Source organism: Somniosus microcephalus, chromosome 7 (assembly GCF_052327205.1).
Source record: "Somniosus microcephalus isolate GS21.2 chromosome 7, FLI_Smic_1.0, whole genome shotgun sequence".
Lineage (NCBI taxonomy): Eukaryota > Metazoa > Chordata > Chondrichthyes > Squaliformes > Somniosidae > Somniosus > Somniosus microcephalus.
In genome coordinates, this window is record NC_140993.1 from 249,890,753 (window position 1) to 249,909,704 (window position 18,952).

An 18,952-nucleotide genomic window follows, 5' to 3' on the forward strand; every position below is an offset into this window, starting at 1 on the left:
TTTTAAATGCGTTAACACCTCTATTAAAGTCGTTGACATAAGAATGTGAATGTTCTATGAATGCAGAATTTTTACTTGTGCTTGAGCGTAAAGGATCGCCTGGGCAGAGTTCATAGTTGAAATCCGAGGGGGTTCGCTTGTCCACAATGGAGCCTGACCGATTTCCCACCTATTAATTTAAATGGGTGTAAAATCAGTCGTAAAATCCTCCCTGCCCAAATATCCTCTGTGTGCTCCACTGAGACTATCCTTTATGCTCAAGTGCAAGTAGAAGAAAAGCTTACCCTTTGTGTGCTGCTTGCCCAATTAAAATGGACAGTTGTGGACTTCCATTCTGTTTAACTGAAAATGTTGGAGGTTAATTTTCACTTTGGGCGCTGTGAAACAGTGGCCTGTTACACACCTCGCCTGATTTTCAGTTCTACTGTGGAAAGGAAAATTAGGCAGGGTGTATAATGTCTGGCTGATCTGTAACCCCCAGTTTTCTGCCTGCACCCAAAATTACCCTATCAATTCGTAAGACTGGCATCATTTTTTTTTGCTAAGTTTAGTTTTAGGTGCAGTTTCTGGCTTTGTGTTTGTGGCTTAATTTTTGCTATACAGGACTCCTTTTGCACAGACCTCTAGCTACAGCATTGCTGATACCAGCAGCTGGCAACCTCTGTTCTAATCACCCTGCTCAGTATGGGTATTCCACGAACATAAGAAAATAAGAGACAGGAAAAGTCGAAACGGACTGTCTAGCCTGTCCCATGTAGCTGTGCTGCCTGTTTGGACATTATTGCCAGGTGCTAGATATGTACACACAGCTTATAAGGGACACCTTCACCTCGTCAACAACTAACAAGGTTCCATTTCGGTCCGCACCTCCTCCTGTTCCTTTGTGTATCCTCAGTGACAGGAGATTTTGAGATGGCTCTCTGATGCTTTCCAGCAGGAGCCTTGGGAGACTGAGGTGTCACTTCATTACCTTTGGTTGTGGGTTATTTTCTGCTTTAAGAAGAAAATAGTGTGTGAATCCAGGTGTCAGAAAGCATGCCATAATGAGGGTGATATCAGGTGCAGGTAATGATCAAACACTCCGAGCTTCTGACACTGAATAGCTTTGCAGGAGTTGCTGTCGGTCACTGGGTATAGTGGCTATGATGGTAAACTATCAATCCAGAGGTTATGAGTTGAGATCCCATCTTGGCAAGTTCTGAATTAAATAAACATGGTAATTTGAGGGCTAGTTCCAGAAATAATGATCGTGAGAGCTCCCAGATTGTCATAAAAATTCCTACTTTTTTTCTTTAGTCTGCAGATCTGAAATCTCGTTATACAGAACTTCTTACAAGATCTGGTGATTATTACAAATATCTAAGTGAGATGTTGAAGAACATGGAAGAAGTAAAGGTGAATTTATTTTTATTTTTCTGTTGCAGGAAAATTAATATTCATATTGTAGCTCTTCCTGAAAATATTGCAATGGCAGCTGGCTGTTTTCAAGTAGGAAATAAAAATATTATCTTGTAATATATATATAGTCTGGTGTATTTTGAAAACTCTACATTTACCAATTGGACAGCCTTTATTTGCTCTTTACAGTTGTAACCATGGTTTTTTTTTTAAAACAACTTTTTAGATTATAGATTTTGTTTATATTAAAAAATGTAGGATACAAAGCAAAATATCACAGGCTGCTTTAATCTAATTTTAATTATACAGATAAAAAACACAAAAATAGAACTTTTGGAAGAGGCACTTAAACATTCCCAAGATGAGAGTGCTGATAGTATGCACCAGAAGAAGTTTCTTGATCAACATTTAAGCCAGGTTCAAACTGAGTATACAGACTTCAGGAAAAGGATTATACTCTTGGAGGAGCAGAAGAGAAATGCTGAATTGGACCGTGATGCCACAAAGCAGAGCCTGGATGCATACCTTATCCAAATAAAAGAAATCCATGAAAAGATTACAAGATTGACATTTGAAATTGAGGAGGAAAGAAGAAAGAGACAATCAGCTGAAAACCGGTATGATCAGCAAAAGGATGAACATGGCGGTGCTTTGCGAATGAAACAAAAGGAACTGGATGACGCCATGTGGCTAAAATTGGAGATTGAGAAATCAAAAAAAGACAAAGAAAAAGAGATAGAAAGGCTTAAGAGTCTATTGCAGGAAGAGTCTTTAAAAAGGAGACAGTTTGAAAGTGACCTAGATAGCCTTAGGGACAAGTTTGAGCAGGAAAACAGGATGTTGAAGTCACAGATAGAAAGAGAAGTTCATATAAGAGAAACCACTGTTGAAAAGCTAACTATAAAAAAGGAAGATGATGTTGCAACTTTGAAAATTCAGTTGGAGAAAGCTTTGAAAGAGAAACAGAATCTCATGGAAGAAATAGAACGATTAAGAAGTTCTATCAGAGAAACTGAATTCAATAGAAAAAGGGCAGAAAAGGATGCTTTGCAGCAGAAATCAGTTGGTGTTGAGGAATCTAGAAAGAGACAGGAAGTTGAACTAGAAATACAAACACTCACCAAATTTAAAACAGAGGAAACACTGCGGTTTAAATCATTTCAGCAGGATACCGCTAAGGCAATCCAAGACAAAGGAAGGGAGATTGAAAAGCTAAGAATTTTATTAGAGGAAGAAGTCAATAAACGGAAACATTTGGAAAGTGAAAATGATAAATTAAAACAACTGCAAATTGATTTTCAGAAGAAGGACTCAGAAAAACTTATCAAAATTAAAACTACGGAGCAAGAGTTTACATTAATAAAGATAGAACATGAGAAAATATCTAGAGAAAAGGGTAGGATGGAACAAGAAATTGCACGACTCCAGAATAGTATAAGGGAAGCAAACCTTGTGAAATACAAGATAGATGAGGAACTTCTGCAATTAAAGAGGAATGTGCTTGAAGAATCTTCAAAGAGAAGAAGGGCTGAAGAAGAGGTTGAACGCATTGAACAAAATTGCAGGGAACATACAATCTCAATTACTAAGCTCACACAACAGATTGAAGATATCTCAATCATGAAGAAAAAAGTTGAAGATGATCTCTGTCAAAAACACACAACTTTTGACCAACTACTGAAAGAGAGGACTATCAGCACAGAGGAGATGAATAGATTGTATGCTGACGTAGAAACATTGCATCGTCAGTTGAGTCAAGAACAGGAGAATACAAGACAGGCTTATCAGAGAAATGAACACTTCCAAAAAACTATTGAAGATAAAAGCAAGGCTTTGAATGAAAGCATAAGCGAAATAGACAGACTGCGTTCAGTTGTGGAAAATCTCACAAAAGAACGACTGAAGCTGGAAGAAGAATTAAGAAATTTGAAGACTAATTTTGATGATCTTCAGAGAATCCAAAATGAAGCTGAGGGTGATAAATCAAAAACTATCTCCGAACTGAGACTCCAACTTGGACTAACTAACAGAAGAACAACTGACCTTCAAGGGCTAATTAATGAGTTAAAGAATGAGAGGGAAAAATTGAGACTGGAAGTTGAAACATTCCAAAAGCAGGCTCTAGAGGTACATGCAAGTTTTATTGTTTTATCATGTGAAGTATTTTGTATTAGTTTTATTAACAATCTTTACTGTTTGGGAAAAAAAACTAAGGTGAATGCTAATGTAATTTGGTGTTTTACTATTTTGAGTACCCTTAGCTTCCAGAAACTGTGGGAAATAACTTGAGGTAGTTCTGCGGGAGTTCCCTGATCTCTAAACGTAACACCAGTGTTGCACCGGGTGATTGAGAGAAGCCCTGTGAAAATTACTACCACAGTTTCTTTCCCCCATTGCAGTGCCAGTTACGTTTTTGCTTTATTGAAGATTCTGACATCATTTTCTCAGTTATTTATTATAGAAAAGAAAGGAATCTCCAACAGGCAAGTGACGTTTTAGGTGCCTATGAATCCTTTGGATCCTCAACAACCACCTAAGATGTCTGTCCTGCTTCAGTTAAATATGGCATGGCAATTGTCTAATCCTTAACGAGATAGAAAAGACAACAAAACCCAAGGAGCATTGAAGTAGATGGAGTAGAGATTGATGACCTAGCTTTCTGCTGTTTGGTGTTGGGTTCATTGTCGTGAATTTGTTCTTGTTTGTGGCTGCTGGACTTGAGACTTGGCCTATACATGTACAAAACTCTCAAGGTTTCATTTTTGTAGAATTTCCAGGGTGCTACTAACTACTCAGTTTAGTAGTCAGGATTTATCCAACTTGCTATTACTCTGATGCTAGACCAAAGGGCTGCAGCAAATCATCCCAGTATCCTGTTTATTCAATACATGATATTAATTTCTCCTGTGGAAAGAATGGAAGATGTATTTATGGCAGATAACCCCACAATTTGGGATCTAGTGGACTGTAACACCCACTTTATCCAAGAAAAGGACCTTTTATCAACTGAGACCATATGGCAGGAATCTCCGATATTATTCTTGAAGTAGCAGAATGTTCTCCCACATATTTGGAGGTGGTCTTTGGACTTGGATTTTGCTTCTCATCATGCATCATCTGTGTCTGAGGAGACGGGTAGTTTTGATATGAGGAGTTCAGTCAGTTCCTGACACAAAACCATTGTCCATTTTCTTTCACAAAGAAGTGAGGAAATTAACATGTCTATCGATGCTTGCCTATCCAAAACAAGGCAACAGCTAAAATGGAGAGCTCAAATTTTAACTGGTAAACGTTCCTCAGCTTAGTCATTTTAGCATTGATTCCATCACTTCCCACACTTGCTGGGATGGAGAGGTGGGGGGGAAGAGAAAGAGTTGTCTATAACTGCATGGGAATAGTCATTGCCTTTTAGAGATAATTCCGTTAGCTAATCAACACCATTTGACATTGAAGTTCTCCAATTTTCCTGGGGTTGCAATTTCAATAGGTCCTAGTATCATTGGCTAAGGATTCTGCTGTTGAACATCATTATGCCAACTATATCCCTATGCAATTTAAAAATATATATATATATCCCCAAAATTCCTCAATCCGTGATCCTGTGGTTATGGCAGGATGTTGCTCACTGGTACCCTACTGCGCAAACCCCATTGGAATTTGTAGGGTCATTGGGAGAGCATCTAATTAGCATGGGGCTGCCAGGTTCAAGTGCCACTACAGGCATGTTTCTGGTTCCTAATTGTCATGGAGGGGTTGGGGGTGGATGTTGCCTAGGCACCAGATCTCAGCTGTGCTCTCCTTGGCCCCTGTGTAAGGGGGACAATAAGCATATTTTTTTTTTTTTTTTTAATGTCTATCTTTTCAGGGATCCATCTGCTTCCCTGGCCTGGGTTCCACTGATGGAGCCCACATTTGCACGGGTGGGAGACCAGTACGCCTCAATTCTCTTGGAATATCTGTCTCCACCGATACACCAGGTTCCAGCTGAGCCAAGTGGCACATGAAGTCTGTGTAAGGAATCCTAGCCTCTGGCTCTGCTTCCCTGATGACATTTGTCTTGTAAGGGTTGGGTGGAACAACCCCTTAAAAGGCACGTCATAAGCTCCTGGAAACAGACACCTGGCACGCGTAGATCTCCACTGTTTTCCGAGTGGGGAGGTTTGGTGGTCTATCTCCCAGCAGATTTATGGTGGGGGACTGGCAGAACACCCAAGGAACTCTGGACTTTCTGTTCCTTTTTGCTATTTCTTTACCAAATTATGAGTTATTGCCCATATTCAGTCTATGATTGAAATGCAAGACACCAATTCATCACTATAACATCCAATCAGAATGTTTAGTAGACTGTGGCCACAATAAACATTAAGGTTGCATATTTCCATATAACATACATGGTTAATGTTGCATATTTCCATCGAATGTACAGCACAGAATCAGGCCTTTCTGCCCAATAGCCCTCTGCTTCCCTGATGACATTGGTCTCGTAAGGGTTGAGTGGAGGATCCACACTAACCTGCTCCAACCTCACTTCATCTCGCCCTATCAACATATCTTTCTATTCCTTTTTCATGTACTTATCTAGTTTCTCCCCTAAAATGTATCTATACTGATCGTCTCAACTACTCCATGTGGTAGCAAATTCCACAGTACAATAGTTAGTCACAATACAAGTAGTCTAGAAAGGAAGCAGCTTCAGACAACACTATCCTATTTGTGAGCAAATTTAAAGAAATAGTACACAAAATTGACAAATTACGTAAAATAGAACGTGATTCTATAATTCCTTAAACTCCTTTTTACTTTTTTTTCTTGTGTATATATATATATGTGTATAATGCATCCTGTGGATTTATGCAAAACCACTATAATCAATTTAATGTAAAATAAACTTGCACCAGGATCATGATGCAATTAAAGTCACAGGCATAATTTGTCCAATCAGCTGCATATGAATGTTGCCAAATAAATTTTAATTTAAACGGATCTAGGCTGTTTGCCTTTAACATTGAATACAGGGCCCATTTTTAAACACTGTTGACACAAAGATTCCTTGCAGTTACCACAATTACTAGTTTCACAGAGATGTTCAATATATTATATTTACTGCTGACATTGTACTCGTGATGCTGTTGCTTAAGATAACAATGTATAACAAGTTCCAAAATTGACCAACAGTTCCCCTTTCAAACAGCTGTAATCTCTCCTCTGACTAACTTTGTTGTTAAATGCCATACACGGTATAAGTGGACCCTGTCATTATTTACATCTCCTCAGAGTGGTCTGATGGTACCCCTTGTCCCATCTTGATTTATTGCTCCTGTAAAACATTACAAGTGCCTTTTAGATTTGTTACTTTTTCCTTCAATTTTTCATTTTACAATTGCACTGTTTTTGAAGCCTTACAATAATAATTTTGTCTCTTTCAGATTGTGTGTTAGGGTTGAGTTAACATTACTTACATGTTCAGCTGTGGCTCAGTGGTAGCAGTCATGCCTTTTGAGTTTAAAAAGTTGTGGGTTTAAGCCCCACTCGAGAGTCTAGTCCGACACCTCAGTGCAGCACTGAGGGAGTGCTGCACTGTCAGAGGTGCTGTATTTTGCATGAGAAATTATACCGTGACCCCATCTCTCTCGGGTGAATGTAAAAGATCCCTTGGTACTATTCAGAGAAGAGCAAGGGAGTTTCTCAGTGTCCTGGCCAATATTTACCCCTCAACTGACATTTTTTTTTAAATTATCTGATCATTATCTCGTTGCTATTTGTGGGACCTTGCTGTGTGCAAATTGGCTGCAGCTTTTCCTACATTACAACAGTGACTACACTTTAAAAGATACTTCATTGGCTGTAAAGCAATTTGGGATGTCATGAAAGGCACTATATAAATGCAAGTCTTTTTTCTTTTTACATCTTATGGTTGGTGCTCACATTCTTTAAATTGCTCATTTTCTGCTACTAAAACCTTTCTCTTCTGTTTCGTTCCCCTGTAATTGATGAGAGAGAGAAACATTTAAGAATTTCTACTGTTTTCTTCTCATCCTGAACCTTTCTCTTATCTTCCTCCTAAGGACTATTGTTTCTTTTTTAAATTATTACATTATTCTAATTGTTTCATAAGGGCCTTACAGGTCATGCAGTGACCCTCCCCCCCCCCCCCCCCCCCACCTTGTGACTTGACATCTTTTTAAATTCCTCAACAAAAGACATGACCCATTCAAAGGTGTCCTTGTGTCAGTCAGCGTCCAGCACAAAAGTCCATTCATTGATGCTCAAGGACAAATTGTTCAATACATTCATCGAAGTTAGATTTGTCTGCTATGGTAATTCCTGTAATCTGTAAGTAATATTGTAGTCAGAAGTCTCTAAGTACTATTGTCAGGTTGCTACCCTTGCAGTCCACCCTTAATGACTCAAGTCTTATGTCCCAACTGAGGTGCCGCTGTTAACTAGCAAGTCTCTAACTATTGAGTTCGAATGAGGAAACCAAAGATTACATGTTCATAAGTTCAAAATTTATTAAATATAATACTTATAACAAAACTAACCTCAAGGATACGATGATTTTTGAGTTACAGTCCTGAGCGCTCTCTTCCCAGGTCAAAATCCAAAATCCTATAACTATATGCTTCCTTTTATATTGTTTTTTGACATCCTTTTCTACAACCTTTAACGTCAAATTATGTCAGCTTAGCACTTTCAGAAAAAGGTTACATTTACAATCTTTTTATCAACCAGTTAAGTGGGTACATGATTATTGGTTTCCTGTTGACCATTCGCTCAGTACATCTACCCATCGCATGATCATGTCAAAAAAGAAAGAACTTGCATTTATGTAGCGCCGTCCATGACCTCCGGACATCCCAAAGCACTTCACAATCAATTAAGTACTTTTGAAGTGTAGTCACTATTGTAATGTAGGAAAAACATTTTCCATACAAGACTACCTATAGAACAATAACAGAAGCTCACAATGATTAGCAAAGGCCAATGACATCATCTTTGTCCTTTTGTATGTATTATCTAGACATGATGCAATGGACAACTTCTTTGTTCTCTGGTTAATTTATCTAAACTTTTTCAATTCTGCCTAGCTGTAGAGTTTGAGAATTGGCTGACAAATAAAGTTAACCCTTGGGTTTACTTGAGCATACTTCCACAACCAGAAACTGTCTGCACACTATAGCATAGTTTCAACCTTGACCCTCAGCAATTTAATTCATCATACATCTTCTACATAACATCACTAAGGCTACATCACCTGGACATCTGACCACATTTAGTTGACTGGCTCTTCAGGATTCCCTCAAGTGTCAACTTTTGAAATACTTAACTGGATGATTGCTCAATGCGCTGGGAATACTTTGGTCCCAACATTACTTTCTGGCCCTCCAAAAGGAGACGTAACAATTCTTTTTACTGAGAATCAGAGTGTAAGGATTCTATCTGACCTAAGTGGCATCATGGTAGCTCATGACCTGAGACTTTTCATGAGACTGCTTCAACTGAAACTCATTTGGGGAGTTGGTTCTTTCCCTCACTCAACCCTAGCATCTATTGCCACATCTGCTGCTGGGAGAACAAAGTTCTTTCCTGGCTGCTTGGTGATCTCTGCAGTCCAACATTCTGCAGGGATGCAAACTGAAATCCTTTCTCTGTCTCTTATCTTAGTAACATGATGGCTCATTATGAAACTGATTTTAGGGCTTCAATTAAGCTGTATTTATGAACACATGGTGGAAATATCAGTGGTACAGAGGATGCAAGAGTTTTCTTAATTATTTAATTAAAATTACACCTTGTGTCATCCAGCTAGCCCTTGCTATTTTTAATGATGAAAGGGTACACATATACTACATAGTTAACGTCATTTATGCTTATCCTAGTATTGTATGGTGGTATATGTTTCTCTTATTGTAGGAGGAAAAAAACAAATAAATGTCGAGTATACTTTTGAGGTGGAGGAGGTAGGGTTACAGAACCAATGTCACAGATGCTTAAAACAGTTTAAAGGGATATCCCTTGTTCTTCTCATCAGTAACCTGGGCTCAGTCTAGTGGTATGTATACGTTGCTTTTCTATCCAGATATCGACCAGGTAGATAATCATATCTCTTTGTGGTTTTCCATAAATGTACTCTTGTCATCTTAATCTCCGTTTGAAAAGTATCTAGTTATATGTTTTCAAAAAGGCCTATGTTGCTTTAGTTGAGTATTGTCAATTTTTAGTTAGGTGCACACACACACAGTTTTCCAAATGCATGCTGATGCTGAGGAACCTCACCCACTGCCAGCATACACCAGGAAATTACTGGTGTGTCGCTCACAATTTTCCAATATCTGCCTGTAGTGGGCAAGTTTTCGTGGCAACAGCACAAACTTGGAGAATTACCCCCAACTTGATTGTCTTATCTTGGAAGGAAGAATAATTTGATTGCTGGGATCTCTGCTGCCTAACACTTGACTGCCCAGCTGCATTTAAATGACTTTTTAGGGGGAGGGGACAATTTCACTGCCTTCCAGATTAAGTTGCAACAAACCCAGAAGAGGGGTGGTCATATATGATGGGGCAGTGGCAGTAAGCCTGCTAATGGCCCTGTTTGAGGGAGATTGCCTAAAATGAGCCCATCCCTCTCTTCTGCCTATACAGTACTTGTTACCAAGGAAGCCACGACTTAGAGCCTTTCTCTTACATTTTTGAAAAAATCTCAGGCACTTCTGCCCCATTTAATACAGGCTCCAGTCTTTCTAGTCTTTGACTTTGCCTAGCAATCCTTTTAATGAAGATGTCATAATATTACTATATATTAAAATCTTTCCATAAATCTACTTCATAATTGCCTGTTTTTCATATTGTGATGTGATATAAACAGATAACTAATCAACAGAAATAGTTTTGAGATTCAAAACATGCAACAACTTGGTTCCTCATTTGAAAGATTAATCTCTTTAGAACAAACTTGAAATTAAGGAAGTGTGTCAGATAGTGAATAGTCAAAGTAAAGTAAGCTAATAGCAACTTGAAATTAATGAATCTGTTGGAAGAATAATTTTGATATTAGGCTATATTAAGCACTTTTTTAATCTGGTTTAAAATAACTTTTAAAAGCTTCATTTTGTTGACTGAATTAAAATTGTGAAATGTGGAAAAATATTTATTTTCTACCTTGACATTTAGGCAACTAACATGATTCAGCAGACACATTCTACTCATAAAGACATTCTGCAAGAAAAGGAATCTCTCCTACTGAAGATCAGACTCTTGGAGCAGGATAAATCAAGGCTTCAACGTTATGAAGATGAACTAAGTCGAATAAAGGCACTGCTAGAAGCTGAATCCCGCTTGAAGCAACGACTTCAGGATGAAAATGATACTGTCAGAACTGATCTAAGTTACTGGAAGAGTCAAGCAGAAATGCGACAGCTAGAAAAAGGAAAGTCAAGTAGTGAGTTTGAGCGTTTGAAAGCTGAAATTGACAGACTGCAAACAGAACTGAGAGTGACTGAAGAACGGTACAGACAGAAACTTGAAAGTGAAAGAGCAAAGAGATCTGAGCTGGAAGCGCTGCGTATTAAAACACAATTAGAAATTGATAAACTTAGTCAGGAACCACTAACACTCAACAAACAGACTCAGACAGCTGATATAGTTACGGTTGATTCTGCAAAACTTTTGTTTGATGGAGTCTGTAAAAAGGTTACAGCAAACCAGTTGTATGATTGTCACCTTATTGATAAATCAACTTTAGAACAGCTACTAAGAGGACAAAAAACAGTGATGGATATTTCTGATGACATTAAATTGAGTCTTCATGGGTTGGAGAATATAGCTGGCGTCTACTCACAGAAAAATGGAGAAAAACTCTCAATGTCAGAAGCAACAAAAAAGAATATTCTTACTCCCGATGTAGCCTTGTCACTTTTAGAAGCACAGGCAGCTACTGGGTTCATCACTGATCCAATCAAAAACAAAAAGATGAGTGTGGATGAAGCTGTTGCAGTGGGCCTTGTCGACTATAAAGACCGAGACAAACTTCTGGTAGCAGAGAAGGCTGCAACCGGGTTTAAAGACCCGTTTACAGGAAAAGTTATCTCGTTGTATGAAGCAATGAAAAAAGATATTGTTGACCGAGAGACAGGTCTTCGCTTGTTTGGGGCGCAGATTGCGGCAGGTGGAATAATTGATTCAATCAACAGTGTATATCTACCAAAAGAGCTTGCATATAAACGTGGGCTGATTGATGCAGAAATGTATCAAACACTTGCCTCTTCTTTTGATGACTCAAAAATCTTTGTTGATCCAAATACAAATACAAAAGTTTCCTATCAACAGCTAAAGTTAGCCTGTAGAACAGATCCTGGAACAGACTTACTACTTTTGCCAGTGCAGAAAACAGAAATAACACTACCAGGGATTAGAGCACTAGTGCCAATCAAGAGTCTTGTGGAAGATGGGGTTATAGATCAAAAAACAGCTGATGATCTTGAACATGGAAGCATAACAGTAGAGGAAGTCAGTGACCAGTATAAGGGCTACCTGCAAGGCAACAGTAGCATTTCGGGAGTGTATGTCGAAGCCACAAAGGAGACGCTTCCAATCTATCATGCCATGAAGAGGGGCTTGCTTAGACAGGGCACAGCTCTTGAGCTTCTAGAAGCTCAGGCAGCCACAGGTTATATAATTGATCCCGTCAATAACCAAAAGCTGACAGTTGAGGCTGCTACTGCAAAAAGAGTTATAGGTCGAGAATACACAAGCAAACTTCTTTCAGCAGAAAAGGCTGTTACTGGTTACAGAGATCCTGCAACTGGGAAAATCATCTCATTGTTTCAGGCAATGAGAAAAGGCCTGATTGAACACACTCATGGCATTCGCTTGCTGGAAGCCCAGATTGCAACTGGTGGAATTATTGATCCAAACAAGAGTCACCGTTTGCCAGTTGACATTGCTTACAAGCGTAATTACTTTGATGAAGAACTGAATGAAATTCTGTTGGATCCCGATGACGACACCAAAGGCTTCTTTGATCCCAACACAGAAGAAAATCTGACCTATCTTCAGTTAATGGAACGGTGTATTATTGATAAAGTCACAGGCCTTTGTTTGTTGCCGCTGAAAGAAAAGAAAAAGGAACCCACAACCTCCAGGTCATCCGCAGTGAGAAAGCGTAGAGTTGTTATCGTAGATCCTGATACAAACCGAGAAATGACGGTGCGTGAAGCATACCACAAAGACTTGATAGATTACGAGACTTTTCTAGAACTTTCTGAACAGGAGGCAGAGTGGGAAGAAATAACGATTACAGCATCAGATGGGACCACAAAAACCGTGGTTGTTGACAGAAAGACTGGTAATCAGTATGACATTGAAGAGTCATTACAGAAAGGTTTAATTGATAAAAAGAGTTTTGATGACTACCGCTCTGGAAATATGACACTTACGCAGTTTGCGGATTTGTTCACTGATAAGATTAATACCGGTACATGTAATGGGAGTAAACAGAATAGTTTAACGAACAGTAGTCCAAGTCCATCGGCAAATTTAAAAAAAACCACTTTTGATTCTTCTGATGATTCCACTCCCATTGCAGCCATATTTGATATTGAAACATTGGAAAAAGTGACAATTTCTGAAGCCATACGTCGCAATATTGTTGATGCTATTACAGGGCAGAGGTTGTTGGAAGCCCAGGCTTGTACAGGAGGTATAATAAATCCTGGAACTGGTCAAAAACTATCCATTCAAGAGGCTGTATTTCAAGGTATTATTGAGGAAGACATGGGAAAGAGATTAAAGCCAGCACAAAAAGCATATGTTGGTTTTGATGATGTGAAGAGAAAAAAAAGGCTCTCTGCAGCAGAAGCAATGCAAGAGAATTGGCTGCCATATGAAGCTGGACAACGCTTCCTTGAGTACCAGATTGCTACAGGCGGACTGGTTGTGCCAAATGCTTCAGGACGAATCACCATTGACGAAGCAGTAAGAGGAGGCTTGGTTAATGCCAAAACAGCTCAGAAACTGCAGGACACCAGTAGCCATGCAAAAAGCCTAACCTGTCCCAAAACAAAATTGAAGATTTCGTATAAAGAGGCAGTAGATCGTTCTATGGTTGAAGATAAAACTGGCATGCGGATGTTAGAAGCAGCATCGTTTTCCACTAAAGGAATTAATAGTCCTTACAACGCAGGCGGCTTCTCTGGACCAAATTCTCGTTCAGGTTCACGCTCGGGTTCCCGTTCAGGTTCACGAAGTGGGTCAAGGCGAGGGAGTTTTGATGCCACCTCATGCAACATGTCTATCAGTACTCAAACAACTTATCTTAGCAGTTCTTCTATACGCTATTAATTTACTACAAATACCTAAACAAATAGCTAATTACAGTGGATTTTCAAAATGTATTGGAAGATCCAAATTTTTATTCATTTTTCTTTTCAAACTCTTCGAAATGTGTTTGTATTATACACTGGTGCCCTGTTAAGATCAGTATCTATTTGTTGCAGAGGGAGTTAATTTGACAAGATTAATAATAAATATCCCCAGGTTTCAAATATAAACAATTCAGTATAAAACCTTTTTTACCACGAGATTGCTATTTTACATAGTTAATACTATACTGTATAGCAGTTTCAAAGTGCCATTGATTGGTGCCAATGAAAGGAAACCGTTTAAAAATGTCAAATCTTCAGTAGGATTTTATTGTACAGCATTGGTATTTTACACTGCAGTGAAACGTTTCTGTACATAGAAAAATAAATTGATCTTAAGTGGGCTCCACTGTATTAAATGTAGTTTCATACTGGCTTGTAATGGGATGTTTTTAGTGGGTGGAGAGGAAATTGTGCTTAAAATTTTAATTTTTTTTTGATGGATGATGAATATTCAGTACATGGCCAGAAAATATCTCTTTACTAATGAAAAGGGTTAATCTTCTATCCAGTTGTAAGCATGTTGAATTTTAAGATTGTGTATTCTTGGTTTTCTTTATTAATAAAGTTTCATTATTTGAAATGGCTTTGCATTTGATTCAAAAAGTACTTCATTGGCTGTAAAGCCCTTTGGGACGTCCGATGGTTGTAAAAGGCGCTGTATAAATGCAAGTCTTTTATTGTCTCTGGTTGCTAACGGTCTAAGTAAATAGGCAACCTGAACTTTGTTCTTAGTAGACCACCAGCATGTACAACACCATTGCCTTCACATTTGTCAGAGTTGGCACCGATTTGGCAATTCAGCTCGGAGATGCCATAATGGTCAATTAAAGAAATGGAAAACTTGCGCACCTTGAATTTCCACAGCTCTCCAGGCGGCTATCAACAGAACCCCTGGAGCAATGGCATAAAGGAACATTCATAGCTGTTCTCAAGGGTTCTACCAATCTCTCATCAAGGTTCTAGCAGGAGAAATTCTTGTGGAAATTCAGGGCCACAATTTCTGCCCATACAGTACACCTCTTTAAAACTCTTATGCTACAGTCTCGAGCAATAGAATTACATAATGTTCTGAATAGAACAGCAGAACTGAAAAAGATACTAGCCTTGAAATTCCATATCATAAGTTTTCTGGGTTTACTCCACTGCAACTGGAGTTTCACCTGCTGATTGTTTACATGCTGAATTGACTGGGTATTCTATGTTAAGGGGCTCACCTCCTGACTCCCCAAAGTGCCTCCACCATGTACAGGGCACTGGTCGGGTGTGTGATGGAATATTCTCCCAGTAATATCAACCCCACTGTCTCATAAATCATGAGTTGCTTTTTGTCCCCTGACCTGACCCCTCATTGACCTTTGCTCCCAGACAGGAAACTCATTCGGCCGTCACTAACCAATTACTGACCTAAGAAATAGGAGCAGGAGTAGGTGGATCGTTGGCCCGCTGGCATGTCACTCGAAGGTCGGCCTCGCTCGCTTTTGACAGTTACTCTTTCCGGAACAGAACCTCCTCCAGCCCTACAATTTTCCAAGGTCTCTGCGCTCCTGCAATTCAGACCTCTTGCGCATTCCCAATTTAATCATTACATAGAAACATAGAAGATGGGAGCAGGAGTAGGCCATTCGGCCCTTCGAGCCTGCTCCGCCATTCAATGAGATCATGGCTGATCATCCAAATTCAGTACCCTGTCCCTGCCTTCTCCCCATATCCCTTGATCCCTTTAGCCTCAAGAAATATATCCAACTCTTTCTTGAATATATTTAATGAACTGGCCTCCACCGCCCTCTGTGGCAGAGAATTCCACAGGTTCACCACTCTCTGGGTGAAGAAATTCCTCCTCATTTCAGTCCTAAATGGCTTACCCCTTATCCTTAGACTATGACCCCTGGTTCTGGACTCCCCGGCCATCAGAAACATTCTTCCTGCATCTAGTCTGTCCAGACCTGCCAGAATTTTATAGGTTTCGGTGAGATCCCCTCTCAATCTTCTAAACTCCAGTGAGTATAAGCCCAATTGACACAATCTCTCATACGTCATTCCTGCCAATCAGCCTGGTGAATCTTCGCTGCACTCCCTCCAGGGCAAGAACGTCCTTCCTCCGGTAAGGTGACCAAAACTGCACACAATACTCAAGGTGCGGTCTCACCAAGGCCCTGTACAACTGCAGCAAGACATCCTTGTTCTTGTACTCAAACCCTCTTGCTACGAAGGCCAACATACCATTTGCCTTCTTAACCGCCTGCTGCACCTGCATGCTTACCTTCAGCGACTGGTGCACAAGAACACCCAGGTCTCTTTGCACTTCCCCTTCTCCCAATCTATTGCCATTCAAATAATCTGCCTTCCTGTTTTTGCCACCAAAGTGGATAACCTCACATTTATCCACATTATAGTGCATTTGCCATGTTTCTGCCCAATCACCCAACTTGTCCAAATCGTACTGGAGTTTCATGACAACAGTGACTATACTTCAGAAATTACTTCATTGACTGTAACGCACTTTGGGATGTCTGGTGATCGTGAAAGGTGCTATATAAATGCAAGTCTTTTTCTTTAATCGCTCCACCATTGACGGCCGTGCCTTCAGCTGGCCACATTCACTCCACCATCCAATACAAGAGGTAACCTTTGTTGTCCCCAGGCGGTTTGAATGTTTCAGACATGTGCTAATTGGGTTGGCCTGTAGAAACTGAGGTGCCTCAACATTTCTAAAAATGTAAACCTGCCACCAGAATTCTGATTTTCAAAAGTAAGCTCCAATTTTACCTACTTTTTATGTTAAGGTTTTTATTAACTTTCATCAGCAACAAGACTAAAACCATAAATTCACCCCGGTGCAATATTGGACTTAGTAAAAAGTAGCTAATAAACGTAAGTTAAACTTGTGTCAATCACTCTTCTTCCCTCTGCTAAAATGCTTCCTTGCCTCTCCTAATGATTGAAAGCCTGATCTTACAAACCCATCTGCAGTAGGATAACTTTATTTTAATAACATTCATGTACAACTCAAAATTCGCACAACTATTTCCTCTCCTAAAACGTGTCACTGCCATCTGACAGCAACAAACTACCTTCTTACTTGCCTGTTGCAGGTAAAACTCAGTGACTCGCTCACCTGTAATGGGTTTAATAAGATGACGTACACTTGGGGCTGGATTTTAACTCGGGTGCAGGATGGTGTCGTGTTATACGCATTTCGTGTTATCCACCCGAATCTAAATAGATGTGGGAGATTGATGCAATTTTAACTTATTTGTCCAATTGATTTCCAACGTGTGGGAACCCTTGGCAAATGGGTATCTCTTGACTGAAAGTCGCCTCCGATGATGTCATCATTGCTGCTGCATTTAAGGTCTACAGCAAACCTTGCTTCTTCTGCAGACTGCCAAGCTTTTTGCCTGTGGTGTGTGAGAGACCTGCAGGAAAGATGACTAGCGGGAGACCCAGATCAGCTCCTCGTTTTGACGAGGTGGCCCTGCAGGCATTAGTAGATGGGGCTACAGCCAACAGGGAGGTGCTCTTCCCTTCCTCAGGGAGGAAGAGGCCTCCCAAGCAAACCAAGGCAGTGTGGATGCAGGTGGCTGAGGAGGTCAACTCCTTGGGAGTCACCCGCAGAACCTGGATACAGGGCCGCAAGAGATTTCATGACCTTCTCCGCACTGGAAAAGTGAGTATGATTTTTCCCATCACCCTCAATCTGATCCCCATTGCCTTTCCTCACCAGCACTCCGCTTCAGCAATCTCTTCCTCCACATCCCACTTGACACTGACATCCATGCACCCTTACCCATTCCCCCTCTATGGTCAAATTCACATAACTATTCAATTATGCAGCCCTCACACTCCCTATCACGGTGATGCTATGCAAACAACTGACAACCCACAGGGTGGGCCCTTGGTCTTGCCATCTCACTCCATCTTTGTCTCCTAAGTATCGATGCTATGGAATCTCTACACTCACTCCTTCATTCTCACTCAACCTCTACTTATCTCCCTCATTGCAGGAAAAGAGAGCTCGTAATAAAAGAGAGCGTGCAAGGACAGGAGGAGGGACAACCTCATTAGCCCACCTTACCCCCTGGGAGGAGGCGGTCCTGGAAATTGTGGGAGTAGAGGACGATGCGCAAGTGGGGGATGGACAGACGGGTGAAACACAGCAAGCTGGTGACAGAAAAGTTTCCCATCTCTCATTGACATTGCATGAATCGCTGATAATGATTTTGAAGCTCTAACAGATGGACTTATGAGCATATGCAATGTGCATGTAACCTTGGCATCACATCTCTGACTCCTTTACTCCCCCATAGGACCATCACAAGCATCTGTCCCCACTAGCCAGGAAGAACAGGCTGAGCAGCCAGACTCCTCAGAGGAAGCTGCAACCTCTGAGGGTGCAGCGTCACCAGAATTCAGCGCACCCAGCACCAGCACAGACAGTCGCACCTCAGTGGGACCTGCGAGGCATAGAGTAGTGTTGTCACCTGGTGTATCACAGCTCACAAGTGAGCATCAGCAGATTGTGGAGACAGGGACAGCAGTGGAGAGTCAGTCGGAGGGCACAGGACTCCGCCAGCTCGGCTCAGCTGCATGTCGACCCTCTGCCTCTGGGTCCATCCTTAAGATCAGCGGTGCTGGAACTCCAGGAACAGATGCAGGAGTCTCTGGCAGGTTTTGTCTCCAGGGTCGCTGCGAGTGTGGAGCGAATGGAGGAGTCCATAGCGACCATGAGCAGAGCCTTTGTGGAGTCATTGGTGCATGAACGCATCACAACAGAAAGGATGGCAACAGTAGACGAGAGGATGGCTTTGGCCATGGAGGAGATAAGTCGCCAGAGTGCTGAAAATATGGTGAGTGTTCATAATAGAATGACATCTCTGGAGGAGCGATGGTCATCTATTAAACTGAGAAACCAGACCTTCATGGAAGTCCTTCTGAATAGGACTGCCATTGCAGATACGGGTCCCCATGGCCCCCCTGATGTGCAGCAAGGTGCTCTCCAGCCACTTGCAGGCGCTGAGGGGGACCTGACCCATGAGAGGGAAGTTGGTGGCAGACATCAAGGAAGTGGGGGCTCCTCTTCAAGCGCTCACACTTCCATACTACTGCAGAGCCCCACCGGCGTCCACATCCAA

The 18,952-nt window shown here is 40.8% G+C and overlaps 1 protein-coding gene across 2 annotated transcripts in view; it reads left to right on the top strand.

Annotated features, from left to right (window-relative positions):
• Nucleotides 1-14,404, top strand: part of LOC147115222 (desmoplakin-like) — a 91,079-nt gene extending 76,675 nt beyond the window's left edge. The window contains exons 22-24 of one of the 2 annotated variants that reach the window (XM_085993593.1): nucleotides 1,297-1,395; nucleotides 1,708-3,525; nucleotides 10,570-14,404. In XM_085993593.1, the coding sequence (XP_085849719.1) occupies nucleotides 1,297-1,395; nucleotides 1,708-3,525; nucleotides 10,570-13,737 (5,085 nt within the window). In that variant the 3' untranslated portion in view covers nucleotides 13,738-14,404. The remainder of the gene's footprint in view (nucleotides 1-1,296; nucleotides 1,396-1,707; nucleotides 3,526-10,569) is intronic. The other variant, XM_085993594.1, reaches the window with a different exon arrangement.
• Nucleotides 14,405-18,952: the final 4,548 nt, after the last annotated feature.